Source organism: Phocoena sinus, chromosome 8 (genome assembly GCF_008692025.1).
Source record: "Phocoena sinus isolate mPhoSin1 chromosome 8, mPhoSin1.pri, whole genome shotgun sequence".
Lineage (NCBI taxonomy): Eukaryota > Metazoa > Chordata > Mammalia > Artiodactyla > Phocoenidae > Phocoena > Phocoena sinus.
Window position 1 is genome coordinate 110,046,086 of NC_045770.1, and position 16,557 is coordinate 110,062,642.

At 56.5% G+C, this 16,557-nt stretch overlaps 1 protein-coding gene across 9 annotated transcripts in view; it reads right to left on the reverse strand.

The window, feature by feature from the left end:
• PHRF1 (PHD and ring finger domains 1) overlaps window positions 1–16,557 on the reverse strand; it is a 28,369-nt gene that overhangs the window by 4,524 nt on the left and 7,288 nt on the right. For 4 of the 9 annotated variants that reach the window (XM_032639784.1, XM_032639786.1, XM_032639783.1 and 1 more), the window contains 10 exons: window positions 15,947–16,161; window positions 14,888–14,971; window positions 13,163–13,281; window positions 6,937–7,034; window positions 6,495–6,733; window positions 5,832–5,958; window positions 2,334–2,461; window positions 1,707–1,888; window positions 1,196–1,315; window positions 514–668 (listed from right to left, as the gene is read on the reverse strand). In XM_032639784.1, coding sequence (XP_032495675.1) covers window positions 514–668; window positions 1,196–1,315; window positions 1,707–1,888; window positions 2,334–2,461; window positions 5,832–5,958; window positions 6,495–6,733; window positions 6,937–7,034; window positions 13,163–13,281; window positions 14,888–14,971; window positions 15,947–16,161 — 1,467 coding nt within the window. Of the gene's footprint in view, window positions 1–513; window positions 669–1,195; window positions 1,316–1,706; window positions 1,889–2,333; window positions 2,462–3,119; window positions 4,026–5,831; window positions 5,959–6,494; window positions 6,734–6,936; window positions 7,035–13,162; window positions 13,282–14,887; window positions 14,972–15,946; window positions 16,162–16,557 lie in introns of those variants that run through there. The other 5 variants (XM_032639790.1, XM_032639789.1, XM_032639788.1 and 2 more) reach the window with 4 other exon arrangements.

The window sequence follows — 16,557 nt, forward strand, 5'->3', positions numbered from 1 at the left end:
TCCACTCCCGCTCACTCTGGCTGGGCACAGGGACGGGGCTGGAGGCTCGCTCTGCTGCTGCCCACCAGCCCCTTCTGCTTCACACGCTATCTTCACGCTATTCGTGGATCAGAAGGAGCCTGAGCCCGTGATGGACACTTGAAAACAGGGTCTACCAATGACCACGCCCATGCAGCCTACCCTGCCCTCCATGGCCAGATCCCCCCAGGCCCGAATCCCGCTGGGGCCCAGATCCGTGGAGAGGGCTCCACGCTGGTTCCTGGGGCTGTGAGAACAGACAGCAGCTGCTGACGGCAAGGAGGGCCTGTGGGCTGCCTGGTAACTCCCCCAACGGATGTGTTATCAGAAAGCGATGGGACAGGCATCTTCAGTCCCTCAGCACCCTCACCTACACTCGGAAGCAAACCCTAGAGCCGCTGGGTCACACCACACGACTGTCCCTGGAGGAACGCACGTCCTCATCTCCAGGCGCGCAGAGGTGGGGACGGCGGGCCGTGCGCAGGGGCTCCTCACCTGCCCTCTTGGCGCTGAGGGAGCCATCGCGGTGGATGACGATGTCGGCGCCGTTCATCATCAGGAAGCTCTGGCCCGACAGGATGCTCCCCAGCAGGTCAGGGCCGGGGTCCGCATCCACTTCCGGCTGGGGCGCCATGGCGGGAGCGCTCCTCCTGCAGGGCAGACCCGGGGCAGGCCCAGCGGTCACGGCCCTCCTGCCCACGCGCCCCCACACCCAGGCAGCAGGCGGTGGCCCCGAGGGGAGGGGTGAGACCCACCCGGCAGCTCGGACTAAAGGAAGATGGGGTGGGGGGGTGGAGTCGTCCAAGGCTTTGGCCCCGGCTCCACTCACTGACAGGCAGGAGCTCGTGAGCAACGCCGACTGGTAGAGTTGGTTAAGTCTTTCTTTTGGAGGGTCAAACAGAGAAAAGCGTGGCTCCCTGCCCGGCCCCTCCCTGCTGTGGGTTCTACAGCAGAGCTAGGCACACGGAGCAGCCTCTGGGGCTGTCACCTCGTCCCTGTGCCCTCGGCTTGGGACTGGCCGCAGCACTTCCTCAACCGAGAGCCAGAGGACAGGCCACAGGAGAGGCCGTGGGTGCCGGGTGGCAGAGCGCCAGCCCAACATGGAGCCTACGGTCCTTGCATGCCTGGGGCCCCACCCCACACCACCGCCCCGGCCATCCTGTCCCCCGGGACACACCTGGAGAGCCCCATGGAGACGGGCCTGGCCACAGGCTGGTGCGAGCGCAGGGCTGACCGGGACAGGACCCTCCTCTTGACGCTCAGAGGGGAAGCGGGGCTCGGAGACGCCTCTTCACTGCTGGAGGAGGACACGTGCCAGAGGGCACGGCGTGACCCTGCACACCGAGGCCCGGGGGCCGCCCCCCACCTCTCAGCAGCGCGGGGCCCAGGCGGGCTAAGCACTACCCCCACGGCAGCCCCCGTGACTCAACAATGAACCCAGGCCCCGTGCAGCGGTTTTCTGTCAGCAGCTGCCCGAGTCTCTGGGCGGGGACGGGGTGGGGGACAGGTGAGCAAGTTAGATCTTTCTCCAAATTAGGGGACGAGTAGGTACAGAATTCTGAGAACAACTCGGAAGCAGGAATTTCACAAATGCGAATTCTGAGGCTGAGCCATGCCTCCACCAGGAGCGACATGCCCACGGGCCTAGGAAAAGAGTGAGCCCCCCCCAGTTCCCCCTCTCCAGTCACCTGTCGAAAGGGTCCAGCTCATAAGGGTCTCCAAACAGGGAGAGAGAGGCTGCCCCGATGTCTGCACGCATCAGCCCCAGAGAGGGGTCTGCAGGCTTGTACACCGAGGGGATGCAGGCTCCATGGGCTGGCCTGCGGAGGCCCAGCGTCCGTGCGATGCGGGAACGAGCTGTGGCTTCATTCTGAACCCAGGGGACAGAGGGAGAAACACTGATCCACAGGGCTGAAATCTACAGCCTCCATTCCAACTATGAATCCGCAGCACCAAACACGGCCGACCGAGTAGCCACAATCCTGCAGCCTGAGGGTCACGTGTACTCATCACACGTGAGGACCCCGCCTGGGCCTCACCCCCACCTGGCTCACACCGGATGCCGGCACCCCAGGGAACAAGCGCCTTGACGGGTTGTAGCCCAGCCCCTTGCGCCCCCCGCGGTCCCAGGAGCCGCTCTGCGGGGCCCAGAACACATCTTGCCTCAGCCCCATCTTCAATCCATGCTGCAGAAACGTGCATATTTATCTGTGAATCTCTAAGTAATTATAAAAAAAGGGTCCTTCTACGACTCCCACTATCTACCCACACACAGGACTGAAGCTCGCCCAGCGTGATCCCCCATCCGACGCTACCTTTATCTTCTTCCCTTTACTCTTCTTCACACGGCCCTGGCGTTTCCTGGACCTCGTCCCCGAGCTCCTGCTCTTCACAGATGATCTGGACTGGGTTTTCTTTCTTCCCGACACTTTCCTCCGTCTTCCTACAAAGAGCACATTGACAGCGCACACTTCACTGTGCGCCCCACCCCAGGTGTCCCCCCCAGGACCCAGCGGACGACAACTGTCCATCCCGGCCTGGGGCCTTCCTCTTTTTATTTTTTTTTGTTATAGGGTTTTACATACTTCGTCACAGAGGAGGGGAGGGGGAAGGCAGTGCAAAGCAAAAACAGAGTAGGTCTGAGCCTACTTTGATTTGTAAACCTCATTATTAGAACCGGCAGATTATTTTACACAATTATGAAACAGAATTAAATTAGAAAACACAAACCCTAATAATCAAAAGTAAAAGGAAACACTGGCTCCCAGCTCTGTATCCACTTGGTGGTCTCACCCCGGAGAAGCACTCTCCCAGAGGCTTGAAAACAGACGACCTCACGGTACGTGTCCAGTAAAACGTATCCTGAGGATTACATTGCAAACCCAGCAGCGCTCCGTCCCCCTCGGCCACCCTGGGGCGCTACGGGCTGACTGGGGACGAGCCATGGCAGCCACAGGGCGCCCTAGTTCTGTGATGCTCCAGCACCCCCGAACTCTCAAGAACCCCAGCAGAGAAACAGCAGGTTCTGAGAAGACGTGTGCTGTTAAAGCACTTCCGCTACACTTGAATCTGTGATCTCGCGATGAAGCTAAAAGCCCTACCTGATCTCCACTGAAGGATGCTACAAGCAGCTCGGGGGTTCTGAGAACTGCTCAACAAAGGAAACAGACGGAGGCGCCAGCGAGCCCGTGCTGTCCACGGAAACTGCACTCCTGGAAGCAGCCCGTCAGGAGGAAGCCTCTCCTTCACCTCCTCCGTCACTTCATGGATCTGAGACCTGAGCCCCGGGGCTGCCTGACTGTGAACAGAGAGCCTGGCGGAGCTGCCCGCTGGGAGGACCCCCAACCCCAACCCAAGCAACCCTTCAAACACCCCACCAACCCAACGAAACGCCCACCTGCACCTGAGCCAGCCTCGGGGCTCCAGCCGCCCAGCCGGAGCAGGTGAGACCTGCCCACGAGGGATGCGCCGGGATAGGAGACCCTGCATCACCCCCAGTCAAGAGGACACAGAGACGCTTAACAGGCAGCCACTAGTGCAACACAGATCTCCTTTGGCTCGAGATTCAAGTAAACTATTTTTTTTAATTCCATCACAATTTGTGACACAATTAGAACTTTCAACGCCGACCAGCTATTTCACCGTGTGCTGCGCAATCACTGCTCATCTCCTCGAGTGTAACAACGGCCTCGTTGTTCAATCAAAAGAAAGACTCCCTCTTCCAGAAACATATTGTGAGACACTTAGAGACAAAATGAGGATCTGCTTCAAAATAACAGAGGGGGAGGGGGTGGAGAGAGACGAAGCAGCCCTGGCCAGGAGTCACCAGGCCATGCCAAGACGGTCACAGGGTGCTGTTCCTGTCTCCCTGCACTTCCGCAGTGTGACTACGTCTGTAAAAAGTGCGAAACATTGGGCTTCTCTGGTGGTGCAGTGGTTAAGAATCTGCCTGTCAATGCAGGGGACCAGGGTTCGAGCCCTGGTCCAGGAAGATCCCACATGCCGCGGAGCAACTAAGCCTGTGCACCACAACTACTGAGCCTGCGCTCTAGAGCCCCTGAGCCACAACTACTGAAGCCCGCGCACCTAGAGCCCGTGCTCCGCAACAAGATAAGCCACCGCAATGAGAAGCCTGCGCACCGCAACAAAGAGTAGCCTCCGCTCGCCACAACTAGAGAAAGCCCGCACGCAGCAATGAAGACCCAAAGCTGCCAATAAATTAATTAAATAAATAAAATTTTTTTTTAAAGTGTGAAATATTCACAGCAAAGATGTAACAGCCAAGCGTGGGGGCTACTCGGGACAAAGGGAGAAGTGAGCCCGTCTCTCCAGGAGCTGCAGCACGTCCAGCTCTTATCCTGGGACGGGTCTGTGAAATGCAAGGGAGCAACTACTGGGACTGAGAATTGAGATCCTGGACATGAGAGGAGATCCAGACAGAAAATACGAGAAGCAAAACCTCTCTCATCCTGAACTTCAAGGCAGTGATCAGCGTGACCTCGGGGTACAGCTCCTGGCTCCAACCACTACACGGGGTTGCGAACCAGGACCGCCCACCGGCGGCCCTTGGGTGTCTTCTCTGTGCTCAGCTCTTCGGGGGCGCGGGCTCTCCGGGAGCACATATGCGCTCGGCACCTGGCGGGGCCACGCAGGGCAGCGGAACCTGACACACACACGCCCGCTGGGGGTGGGGAGGACGAGCGTGGGCAAGAACGCGGCACAGCTACAACACGCACGTTGCTGATGGGAGTGCAGGGGGTGAGTCACCTCCAACACACGTTCACTGGTTGCACCAACTAGTCTACTGCTCTCTACCGACCCAGAGCAGCGGAAACACCTGCCTGCAGGAAAGATACTCACAGCAGCTTCATTACAGAACCAACCCAGATGCCCGGCACAGGCAGGTGGACAAGCTGGGGTGGTTCGTGCCGTGGCATGTTCCTCACCAATAAACAGAAATTAACCCCAGACACCCACTACACAGGCCCCCAATCACTGTGCTGAGCGACAAACCAGAGCACACACTCAAGACCTCACGAGTGAGAACCGAGGATGGCACAGCTAGCGCCAACGACAGGACGGCAGGTGCCTGGAGGGGCTGCCTGGGGAGTGGGGGCACCGGATGGAAGCCTTGTCGGTCTCACCAGGAACCATATGCCCAGAGTGGGTGTGCTCATCACAGAAAACGTATGTCTCAATAATGTTGATTTTTAAAAGACCACAGATTGCAACCCACTGAAAAAACAGGAAACCACATCTACTGGTTTAAATGAATAGTCAAGGAGAAAAAGGAAAGCTCTTCTTCGGAGAATTCCAACCCATGAATATAAATGGAGCACAGACCCAGAAATCGCCAAGGATGTTAAACTGGGGTGAAAGCTTCTCCCCAGGCAGGGATGTCGACTACCAAAGAAAAACGGAACTTACTGGGACAAAATTACCGAGACTAACACAGAAAAGAACTAGAAAACGTGAACAGCGCCAAAACCAGCAAAGACACTGAATTAATCATTTTAGCTGTTCCCACCCAGAAAAGCCAGGCATGGGACTTCACCTGTGTGTTGCCCAATTTAGAGAAAATTGCGAATCTTCCACAAGGTCCTTGGGGGCTCTTCCCCGATCAACTTCGGGGAGGCTGTGCCACCCTGATGCACATGCAGGGCGCTGCTGCATGGACAGCACCCTGGGGGGTTCAGCGGGAAGGACCAGACCCAGACCCCTGGGCCTGCAGGGCCTTCTGCGCGATGGTCTGCGGAAACCAGGCTACAGGAATGGCAGCCACCACTGGAAGCCAGATACCGAGCCAGGCCTACCTGCTTTCCTCCTCCGACGGGCAGGGGCTCGCGGCCCGGGGTGCTGGTACACGGCTGTGCTCAGCCCAGCGGCCACAGCTTCGATGGTCTCGTCCAGCAGAGGAGACATGAGGTACCTCGGGACGTGCTGCACAGCACGGGACGGCGCTGGTCAGGGGGGCCGGAGCCGCCTCAGGCCCCTCGAGGGAGCCCTGAGGAGCCCCCTGAGCCCCCGGGGGGCTGGACGCCTCAGCCTGGCAGCAGCAGACATCAAGCAGGCTGCTGGGGGCTCCCCAAGGGCCCAGTGGGAAGTGGGGTCTGGGAAGGCCTCCCGAGGAGCAGGCCGGGCAAGGATGCAGAACAAGGAGGGCTTGCGGGCCTCAGAGTGGAGGGTGGAGGTGCCAGGAGGGACTGTGGGCATCTGTGGTGGGGTCCCGGGACCACGTTCCCCATGAAGTCCTCTCAGCTCCTCTCAGTTCAGTACTACGGCCTTGGCAGGTGACAGCTGCAAGGCAGGGGACCCCCGGCAGCTTCCACGATGCACCCATGGGCCGGGCCACCAACCACTGGCCGGACCCGACTGCCCAGCACCCCCAGGGCCAGCTCTCCACTGCTTCCGCCGCCTCAGGCCCACTTGGCTTTGTTCCCTGCACGTGGCCAGGATGCGAGGCCACCAGCACCCACCTGGATCCTCCTGGCTGTGGAGATCCGGTTCCGGTTCACCGTCGCTCGGACCCTCTCGCTCTGCCGTGTCCTGGCGATGGCCCGGGTCCTCCCTGCGTGTGGCTGAAGCCGGCTGGTGGTGGGCACTATGTCGGCCAAGAGCAGGGAAACCTCCTCCTCGCTCACGGGACCCGCGTCTTGGAAGAAAACACCCTGGGCTGACATGCACTCCGCTGAGCCCTGGCCCTGGTAGGAGGACTCTGGGAAACGGGGCACAGGGGGTGTCTCCCTGGAGCTTGGGCTCCTCGACCCCCATCAGCCAACCCCCTGTCTCCAGCCCGTGCCCCGCCCAAGGAGTGCAACCGAAAGCCGCCCCTGCTGGAGAGCCGGACACGATCTCCCTGGGACGAGGGGCCGGCCCACAGGAAGGGTCCGGGCCACCTGAGGGGGGGCAGTGTGTTACCCGCAGCAGGGGCGGCCCCGGGGGCAGCACATTCCGGACAGAACCACTCGTCCACTGGCACCTCCTGGAGAGGGGGGTCCAAACACTCCATGTGGTACCTAGGAAACGAGACGGTGTCCCCAGCCTCACTGTCCCAGCCAAGCGAGCCCTACGACAGGCCTCCTGACAACACACCCTGCTGTGATCTCGTGGCCCCCCAATCCACGTGTGGAAGCCCTAACCTCGCAACGTGACGGCACCTGGAGACGGCCTGTGGGGGTGACGAAGGTTAAGTGAAGTCATGAGGGCGGGGCCCTGACCAGGGACACAGCGCCCCCTCCCCGACCGTGAGCTCTGCCAGGACTGACTTGGATGCCCCCACCCGAGGCCAAGGGGGAGTCCGCCTGCTCAGAGGGCCTGCGCGCTTGGAGCTGCAGATACCTGTCTTCTCACTCTCCCACTGGCATTCTGGGTGGACGGACCCCCACCGCAGGCTTCTGGGCATCTCTGCCCTCCAAGGGGACCCTGACGGCCGCCAAACTCTCCCCAGGGGACGTACCATCTGGAGGGACAGAGCTAAGAGAGTGGCAGCTGGACCCTGACGGCGGCGGGGTGGCAGCCACCATCCTGGGAGGCCAGTCTCCGAGGAACTAACACCCCGCACGGCAGCGCCACCCAACAGCATCTGCTTTTCAGTTGCTGGAGGAGCCACCGCTAGCATGGGCCGCCGGTGCCGGAACCCTCCAAACTCCACCCCCGTGTCCGAGATGGCGCCGAGCCAGGCCAGGTGGAAACCAGCGCCGAGCCCACACTGAACACCCGAGCCCAGGCTGGACTCGGCTTTGAGGCCGTGTGCTGCTCACAGCCCTGCCCTGCCTGAGGGTCCAAGACAGACCCACAGGGCGAAGCTTGCCCCGACCCCCTGGCTGGACCTCACCCGAGCACCCCGGGACGGACGGCGGGAGGCTGCTCCTTCTGGGACGCGGCAGGCTGGCACCAAGGACCGGGGAGCACCCAGAACCCCAACTAGGTTTCAGCCTGAGAAGATCCTCCAGGATATGGTCTCAGGAACAACATCCAAGAACTGAGTGGCAGCTTCTGACAGTGTCCCCAGGATTGAGCGCGGTTCAACCCTGTTCTCGCCACCAAGCCCCAGGGCCTGAGAGCGGAGGCTGGCGGGGGTGACAGGCACCCCGCCCAGCCAGTCTGCACCCACTAGTCCCTCCACGGAGGAGATGGCTGAGGGCTCAAACCCAGAAGAGCCCCATGATCGCCCAGTAGGACCGGCCTGCAGCGCTCACTTGAGCACAAGGATGACCTCCTCCCACCGGGAGAGCCACAGCCATGCGGCACAGAGAGGTCCTCCCTCGAGAATAAATACCGCTACATAAAACACAAATGGGGGAACTCCATGGCGGTCCAGTGGTTAGGACTTGGCAATTTCACTGCCAGGGTCCGGGTTCAATCCCTGGTCGGGGAACTAAGATCCCAAAAGCCACGGAGCACGGCCAAAAAAAAAAAACCAAGGCAAAACCCCCCACAGATAATCTGTACCTTGCTTCATACAACAGTGAAAGAACCTGGCATATTCATGTATCTATAGACAGGCTTGTGAGTTACTCATTTAAAAATGAGGAACAGGGCTTCCCAGGTGGCACAGTGGTTAAGAATCCGCCTGCCAATGCAGGGGACACAGGTTCGAGCCCTGGTCTGGGAAGATCCCACATGCTGTAGAGCAACTAAGCCCATGCGCCACAACTGCTGAGCCTGCACTCTAGAGCCCGCGAGCCACAACTACTGAAGCCTGTGCTCTAGAGCCCGTGCTCCACAACAAGAGAAGCCACCGCAATGAGAAGCCCGCACACTGCAACAAAGAGTAGCCCCCACTCGCCGCAACTAGAGAAAATCCACGCGCAGCAACCAAGACCCAACACAGGCAAAAATAAAAAATAAATAAATTTATATTAAAAAAAAATTTCAGTTGCATCTCCCATTATTAAAGAAAAATGAGTAACAGTGATCTTAGACTTGTAGACTTGTGACTTTAGTTGAAAGACTTAACTGTAAGAAAATTTAGCTAATGGCAAATATTAGCAGTGAGGATATTCAGAAGCATACGAGTCACTATATGTTTTACCAGTTTTAATGTTTTAGGTCTATCACAATTTTCATGTACTTGTTTTATCTGTTCAATTCAAGCACATAAAAAAAACAAATAAGTTTATAAATATACTTTACAACAAAAAATATTTTTGATGAAGTTGCAAAAATCCCCGAGTCACTGTTAAGACTACTAAAATTGGGGCTTCTCTGGTGGCGCAGTGGTTAAGAGTCCGCCTGCCGATGCAGGGGACACAGGTTTGTGCCCCAGTCCAGGAAGATCCCACATGCCGTGGAGCGGCTGGGCCTGTGAGCCATGGCCGCTGAGCCTGCGCGTCCGGAGCCTGTGCTCCGCAACGGGAGAAGCCACAACAGTGAGAGGCCCACGTACTGCAAAAACAAACAAACAAACAAAACACTACTAAAATTGAAACAATCTTTTTTTTGGCCACACCATGCGGCATGTGGGATCTTAGATCCCTGACTAGGGATTGAACCTGACCCCCTGCACTGGAAATGTGGAGTCTTAACCAATGGACCACCAGGGAACTCCCTGAAACAGAACCTGATATAAAGAATTAACATAATCAAGGATTGTAGGCTCAGACAAGGCAATCCCAAGAAAGAACTGAGCTGCAGGTATCACCCTCCCTGACTTCAGACTATGCTACAAAGCTACCGTAATCAAAACAGTACAATACTGGCTCAAAAACAGACACACAGAAAAATGAATCAGAAAAGAGACCCCAGAAATAAACCTACACTTACATGGTCAATTAATCTACAACAAAGGAGGCAAGAATATACAGTTGAAGAAAGACAGTCTCTCCGATAAGTGGTGCTCGGAAAGCTGGACAGCTTCATGTAAAAGAATGAAATAGGACACTTTCTCACACTGTATACAACAATAAACTCAAAATGGATTAAAGACCTAACCGTAAGATTGGAAACTATAAAACTCCTAAAAGAAAACAATAACAGAACACTCTTTGACATAAGTCACAGCAATATTTTTGGGGATCTGTCTCTCAAAGCAAAGGAAATAAAAGCGAAAATAAACAAGTGGGACCTAATTAAACTTTAAATCTTAACTTTTGCACAGCAAAGGAAACACTGACAAAACGAAAAGACTTCCTGAATGGAAGAAAATATTTGCAAATTACATGACCAACAAGGGATCAACATCCAAAATATATCAACAGCTCATACAACTCAATATCAAAACAAGTGATTAAAACATGGGCAAAAGACAGCAGACATTTTTCCAAAGACGACATACAGATGGCCCAAAGGCACATGAAAAGATGTTCAACATTGCTAATCATCAGAGAAATGCAAATCAAAACCACAATGAGACAACACATCACACCTGTCTGAATGGCTTTCGTCAGAAAGGGCACAAATAGGGTTTCCCTGGTGGCGCAGTGGTTGAGGGTCCACCTGCCGATGCAGGGGACACGGGTTTGTGCCCCGGTCCAGGAAGGTCCCACATGCCACAGAGCAGATAGGCCCGTGAGCCATGGCAGCTGAGCCTGCGCGTCCGGAGCCTGTGCTCCGCAACGAGAGAGGCCACAACAGTGAGAGGCCCGCGTACCGCAAAAAAAAAAAAATAAGACCACAAATAACAAATGTTGGCGAGGATGTGCAGAAAAGGGAGCTCTCTTGCACTGTTGGTGGGAATGTAAATTGGTGCAGCTGCCATGCAGAGCAGTATGGAGGTTCCTGAAGAAACTAAAAATAGAACTACCATATGATCCAGCACTTCCACTCCTGGGTACTTAAGAAAATGAAAACACTAATTCAAAAAGATACATGCACTCCAGTGTTCACAGCATTATTCACAAAAGCCAAGATATGGAAGTAACCCAAGTACCCATGAACAGACAAATGGATAAAGAAGAAGTGGTGTACACAAACACACACCCTCAGCCATAAAAAAGACTGCAATTCTGCCATTTGCAAAAACATGAATGGACCTGGAGAGTGTTACACTTAGTGAAATAAGTCAAAAGAGAAAAACAAATACTCTATGTTATCGCTTATATGTGTAATGTAGAAATGAAACAAACCACCGTATGTGATAAAACAGAAACAGACTCAGATATAGAGAACAAAGTAGTGGTTAACAGTCAGTAGAGGGGAGTCGGGGAGCAAGGCAGGGGTATGGGTGGGATTAAGAGATACAAGCTACTCTGTATATAATAAGGTACAAGGATACACTTCACAGCACAGAGAAGTAGAGCCAATGTTTTATAATAACTTTAGAGCATAACTGATAAAAATTTTGAATCACTGTTGTACACCTGAAACTAATATAACTCTATAAACCAACTATACCTCAATTTTAAAAAAAAATGCATGCTATGTTCCACTCAATTTTGTTACGAACCTAAAATTGCTCTGAAAAATAAAATCTATTTAAAAAAAAAAAAAAAAAAGGACCGTAAGCTCCATTTAAAAGCTTAAGGGTGTGGGGGGGCTTCCCTGGTGGCACAGTGGTTGAGAATCTGCCTGCCAATGCAGGGGACAGGGGTTCGAGCCCTGGTCTGGGAGGATCCCACATGCCGCGGAGCAACTGGGCCTGTGAGCCACAACTACTGAGCCTGCGCGTCTGGAGCTTGTGCTCCACAACAAGAGAGGCCGCGACAGTGAGAGGCCCGCGTACCGTGATGAAGAGTGGCCCCCACTCACCGCAACTAGAGAAAGCCCTCGCACAGAAACGAAGACCCAACACAGCCAAAAATAAATAAATAAATATTAAAAGAAAAAAAAAAGAAAAAACGCCTAAGGGGGGGAACTCCCTGGCAGTCCAGTAGTTAGGACTCGGTGCTTTCACTGCTGAGGGCCCGGGTTCAATCCCTGGTCAGGAAACTAAGATCCCACAAGCCACGCAGCAAGGCAAAAAGGAAAGAAAAAAAAAAGGGATAAAAGCTTAAGAGAAAATCGAGGCTTTGTGAGTGAAAGCTCCGACAGCCTCATCCAGGGCTCCCCAGCTTCCTCAAGGCCACTGGAAGGCACACAGGCTCGTCTGGCACAGGGAACCCAGGCCAAGAAGGCAAGGCCAGGCCAGGCCAAGGGGTGTGGCAGCCAGTACCAGGCCTCTCCTTCCCACCACGTGTGGGCTCTCAGGCAGCACCCAGCTGTCCCAGGCCCTCCTTCTCAGGCCCCGAGCAGCCACCGTCACGGGGGAAAAGGGTGCAGTCTGCGTGTGAGCAGCGTTCTGAATGCTGCCACCCCCGTGGCCCCACTCGGTCATGGAGTGTGACAGCAAGAGCCGTGAGCTGGACACACGGGTCTGCAGGTCACCCAAGGCTCTGCTTCTGCCCTCCAGCCCCAGACCGACAACAGGCTAGAGGGGACCCGCTCAGACACGGCCAACTTCCGGGACTCCAAAGGGGCAAGGAGCAGCAAGGTCAGGCAACCGTGTCACCAAACACGGATGCAGGCTGAGACTGGTGAGAAAGGAGGGAGGAACGCATTGCATTCTCAGCTGTGTGAGCACCGAGGGCGGGGCTCGGAGGAAGGTGGGAGATGCTGCCAGCCCGGGGAGGGTGACCTGCTGTCTCAGTGCAGGGAGGTGGCAGGTAGTGGGCCCCGGTGGGCAGCCCAGGCAGGGTCTGCATTGGGACAAGCACAGGCCCCACAGGTGCCCGTCCTCCAGGGCTTGTGCTGCTCCAGCACAAGGAAAGGGCCTGACGAGAAGCAGGGGACCCAATGGTATTGCGGAATGACAATGAAAGGGGCTCCACGGACACAGGGGTGGCTGGCAGCCTGGCTGGAAGCGCGTCCCACTGTCCTGCCGTGTGAAGCTGCCCCGGCCCCTGGCCTCGCACAAAGGGTGGGTCCCGTTCGTGTCCGCCCCTGGCCCAGCCAGCCCACACCCCCATTTCTTGCCTCTCCCCCTCGTCCTGAGATACTAGGTACATCTCTGCAAGCGGCCTCAGGATATCGTCTGGAAACAGGTGGAGGATATAAACAACGATGCGGGGGGTGGGGGGGGGAACGAAGCATGCGGAGCCCAGGATGCAGCAGACGACCCTCGGGGGGCAGGTGGCGCTGAGCACAAACACAGCTGGGCAGGTCCCTCTAGCGGGTCAACAAGACCAGCTCTGAGCCGAGCTCAGGGCCCCCGACGGGAGGGGCTCACCCAGCATCGCAGCCGTCGCAGAGCAGCAGACGGTCCTCCCGGTCGCTCCTGCCGCACACCCCACAGAAGGTCGGGTCTTCATCCTCGTCCTCCCCAAGCCTGGCGCTCTCCACTGGGATCTGGGGACAGGACAGCATGCTCAGCACATGGCAAGAGGGACCCAAATCCCAGAGCCGTTTATATCACGGTTTGCAATGGACCCAGAGCAGATTCACACGGGCTCCATGGGCCCAGAGGTTCTGAATTAACAAGCACCAGTGACTTTTATGTTTTCTAACCATCTCAGGGTAGTTAGCCCTGAGAAAAAAAACGATTCAACAGAAAAAGTCTGACCCACAGAAGGGCCCCAGAGCGGAGTGGCAGGTGAGACAGCCAAACATGAGGGCTACGCTGCACGGACCCCGCGGGTGGAGAACAGGGAAGCGCCGGGCTCTCGTTCCCCGAGAACTGTCCCAGGACCAAGCAAAGCACAGAAACGTGACTGCCAAATGACACTCTAACATGCGCTGCCCCGTGACGATCACGGCTACTCCTCGTCGCTGCCGCCAGCCCGAGCCACCTCCACAGGCTGCCTCGGCCTCCTGCCCATGAGTCCCACTGAGAAACAGCCCCTGCAGCTCACTTCCCCACGGGGGACTCGCCTGAGCCACACTCTCTGCCTTTGTTCCCGCACCAGCCAGGGACTCGGGGCCCTCCCACGGCCTCCTGGACTCTGTGCTGGGTCTGAGCCGCTCTCGGATCTCCTCCAACTGGACCTGCTGGCGTGTAAGCGGGCCCTCCACCCACCTCCCCTTCCCACACAGGAGGCGCTCGGGGCCAAGGACTCAAGAGGCAGGCACTCAAGGAAACAGAGCTTGCCTGCGGGGAATCTGCCGGCGCTCCCCAGAGACCTCGGGCAGAAGAGCAAAGCGCCCAGGGCAGGCCACAGGAGGCTCCGCCAGCAGGACGGGACGGGAGCTGCCGGCCCCGGCAAAGACTCCAGAAGAAGTCAGCTCACCCAGAGCCGGAGTCCTCACACATCCCTGGCTCTGCAAATACAAAGGCACATCTGCGGCTATAAGACTCGCTGAGAAGATGTAAGGCAAGTCTCTACGAGTCTTTCTTTTTCTTCTTTTTGGCCGAGCCGTGTGGCTTGCAGGAACTTCCCCGACCAGGAACTGAACCCAGGCCATGGCAGTGAAAGCGAGGAAGCCTAACCACTAGGCCACCAGGGAACTCCCTCAACAAGTCTTTCCAATGCTGCTCCTCAACAGAAGACGATGTATGGAGGCCTCCCAGTCCCCAAACAGCAGGTGAGCAAAAGCACACTTTTAAGAGCAAGGAAAACACCTCGTCCCCAGCCCTCGCGGTCCTGCCACGCGCCTTCCGAGGTCTGGTTCCGAGAGAGCTGGCCCCCTCTCCCAGGTCTGGGGTCCACACCCTGACCTTCCCTGCCTGCTGTGGCTGCCGTGGCTCAAGAGGAGAGAAGCTCGGAGATGCAGAAAAGACGTGTGGGAGTGGAGAGGAGGAAGTCTGGGAAACCGCTCCCACGCAGAGCCCAGGCTGGCCGGGCACACGGTGCCACCTCCAGCACCGGGTTTCATGTTCATGGCCGCAAACGGCCTTTTAGTCGATTTCTAAAACACACGTAACTAATATTTCAGGAAAGCAACTTGCCTTTTGAAGGCATGTTTTCCCATGAGATGGGGACCAATGTAATGCACAAAAGGGGGCGCCTACACTTACCTTCTTCAAGATTTTACCGCCAAATTGAGCTCGAATACAAATACATTTAAATATAGTTCGATCAACTGGACAGGAATTGGCATTCTGTAAGAAAGAAAAATCATACTTCAACCTTATAGAATGACTTTCACTATTAATACCATCTGAAAATAATTTCATTTAGAAGTCAAAACTTCCTTTTCCATTAAAAATCTAATTCGCAGAATGCCTGTGTAGGCTAGGCCCTGTGCTAGGCGGCTGGGGATACAGCGGTGAAGAAAAGAGACAGAAATCAAATCCCTGCCACGTGGAGCGGTTCTCTTGGAGGGCCAGTCAGTGCTAAGAAGACAAGAGGAGGGCAAGGGGTGGCGGGACAGCTGGGTTACTGGCCAGCAAGCAGGGGGCGGAGGAGAAGAGGCTGGGTGCTTGAGGCAACGCCGTTACTGTCACCCTCGCTGGGTAAGGGCAGGCACGGTGCGGCGAGACCTGCCGCGTTCCCGGGGTCCGAGTTGGTGAGGGTGGGACTAGGAGAGAATCAGGCAGGGCCGCTGGTCCTCGAGGACGGTGAAAGGCACGGGGCTGTGGGCCACGCGTCCTTTGACTCATTACTTCTTTGAGGTTTTTCACAAAGTTCAGAAAGTAGGGAGGGGGCACTGCTTCTAAAGCTCACCCTGCAACACTGCACCATCTGGTGAACCCCATGTGCTTTTACTGCTAGTCACACGACTCAGGCTTTCCTGGGTCTATGAGATGACCCCTCAGCATGTAAGCACCGGCCAACTCGGCCTGAGCAGGCTGCCCCTGGGCCACTAAGGATTTCTGGTCCCCGAGGGGCACCGGCCCATAAACAACCCTCCTGATCCAGCGCTCCACGAGCATATCACCCCACAGTGAGCTTCACCGAGCACCCTGAGGGCCTAGAGCTCGAACGAAGCAGAGATCAAGCTCGGACGCCACCTGGGGCTCCAACTCCTGTTGTAGAGCAGAGACCCAGACCCTTGAGAGGCCAGCCACAGGCTGGGTCACACACACACAGAGGCTAGCCCGAAGGGAGGAAGTACCCGAAGAGAAGCCACGCACCTTGGACCACTCCACGATGCAATCGAGGCAGAAGTAGTGGGCACAGTTCTCGGGTGTCCCCACAGCCTGGTCCCTGAAAGCATTAAGACAGATCGGGCAGCTCTCCAAATCATCATCAGAGTTAAATGCACCGCTGGCTTCCAGCGCCCCCCGAGTAGCCACTGCTGCTGCTGACGTGTCCACATCGTCGCCGTCTTCTTCAGAATCCTCGGAACCTTGACAAAGAGGCAATGTTACAAGTCCACAAACCGGAGTACAGGAGGCATGCAGGCCGCAGCCGCACTCGGGTGAGCAGGGTCCCGAATCCCACACACGAGGGACAGACCCGCTCCTGCAGCCCCACCAGGACAGATGTCACCGGGCATTTTTAACCCGAAGCTGCTTCCAAGCTCAGGGGACACCAGCCCCACCCCCCCAACTTGGAGCCGAATCAGAACCCTCATGAGGCAGGCAGCCTCCAAGGGCCAGCCCGCCTCTCGGCTCAGTGCAGTGGCCTCCAGAGGGTGCCACGTGCCGTCAACACCCTTCTCAAAACAGTGTCAGTGAGCCACGGCCCTCAGGAAAGGCCTCTCCTACAGGTCTTTCATTTTTCTTGCTTCAGGGATTAGAGA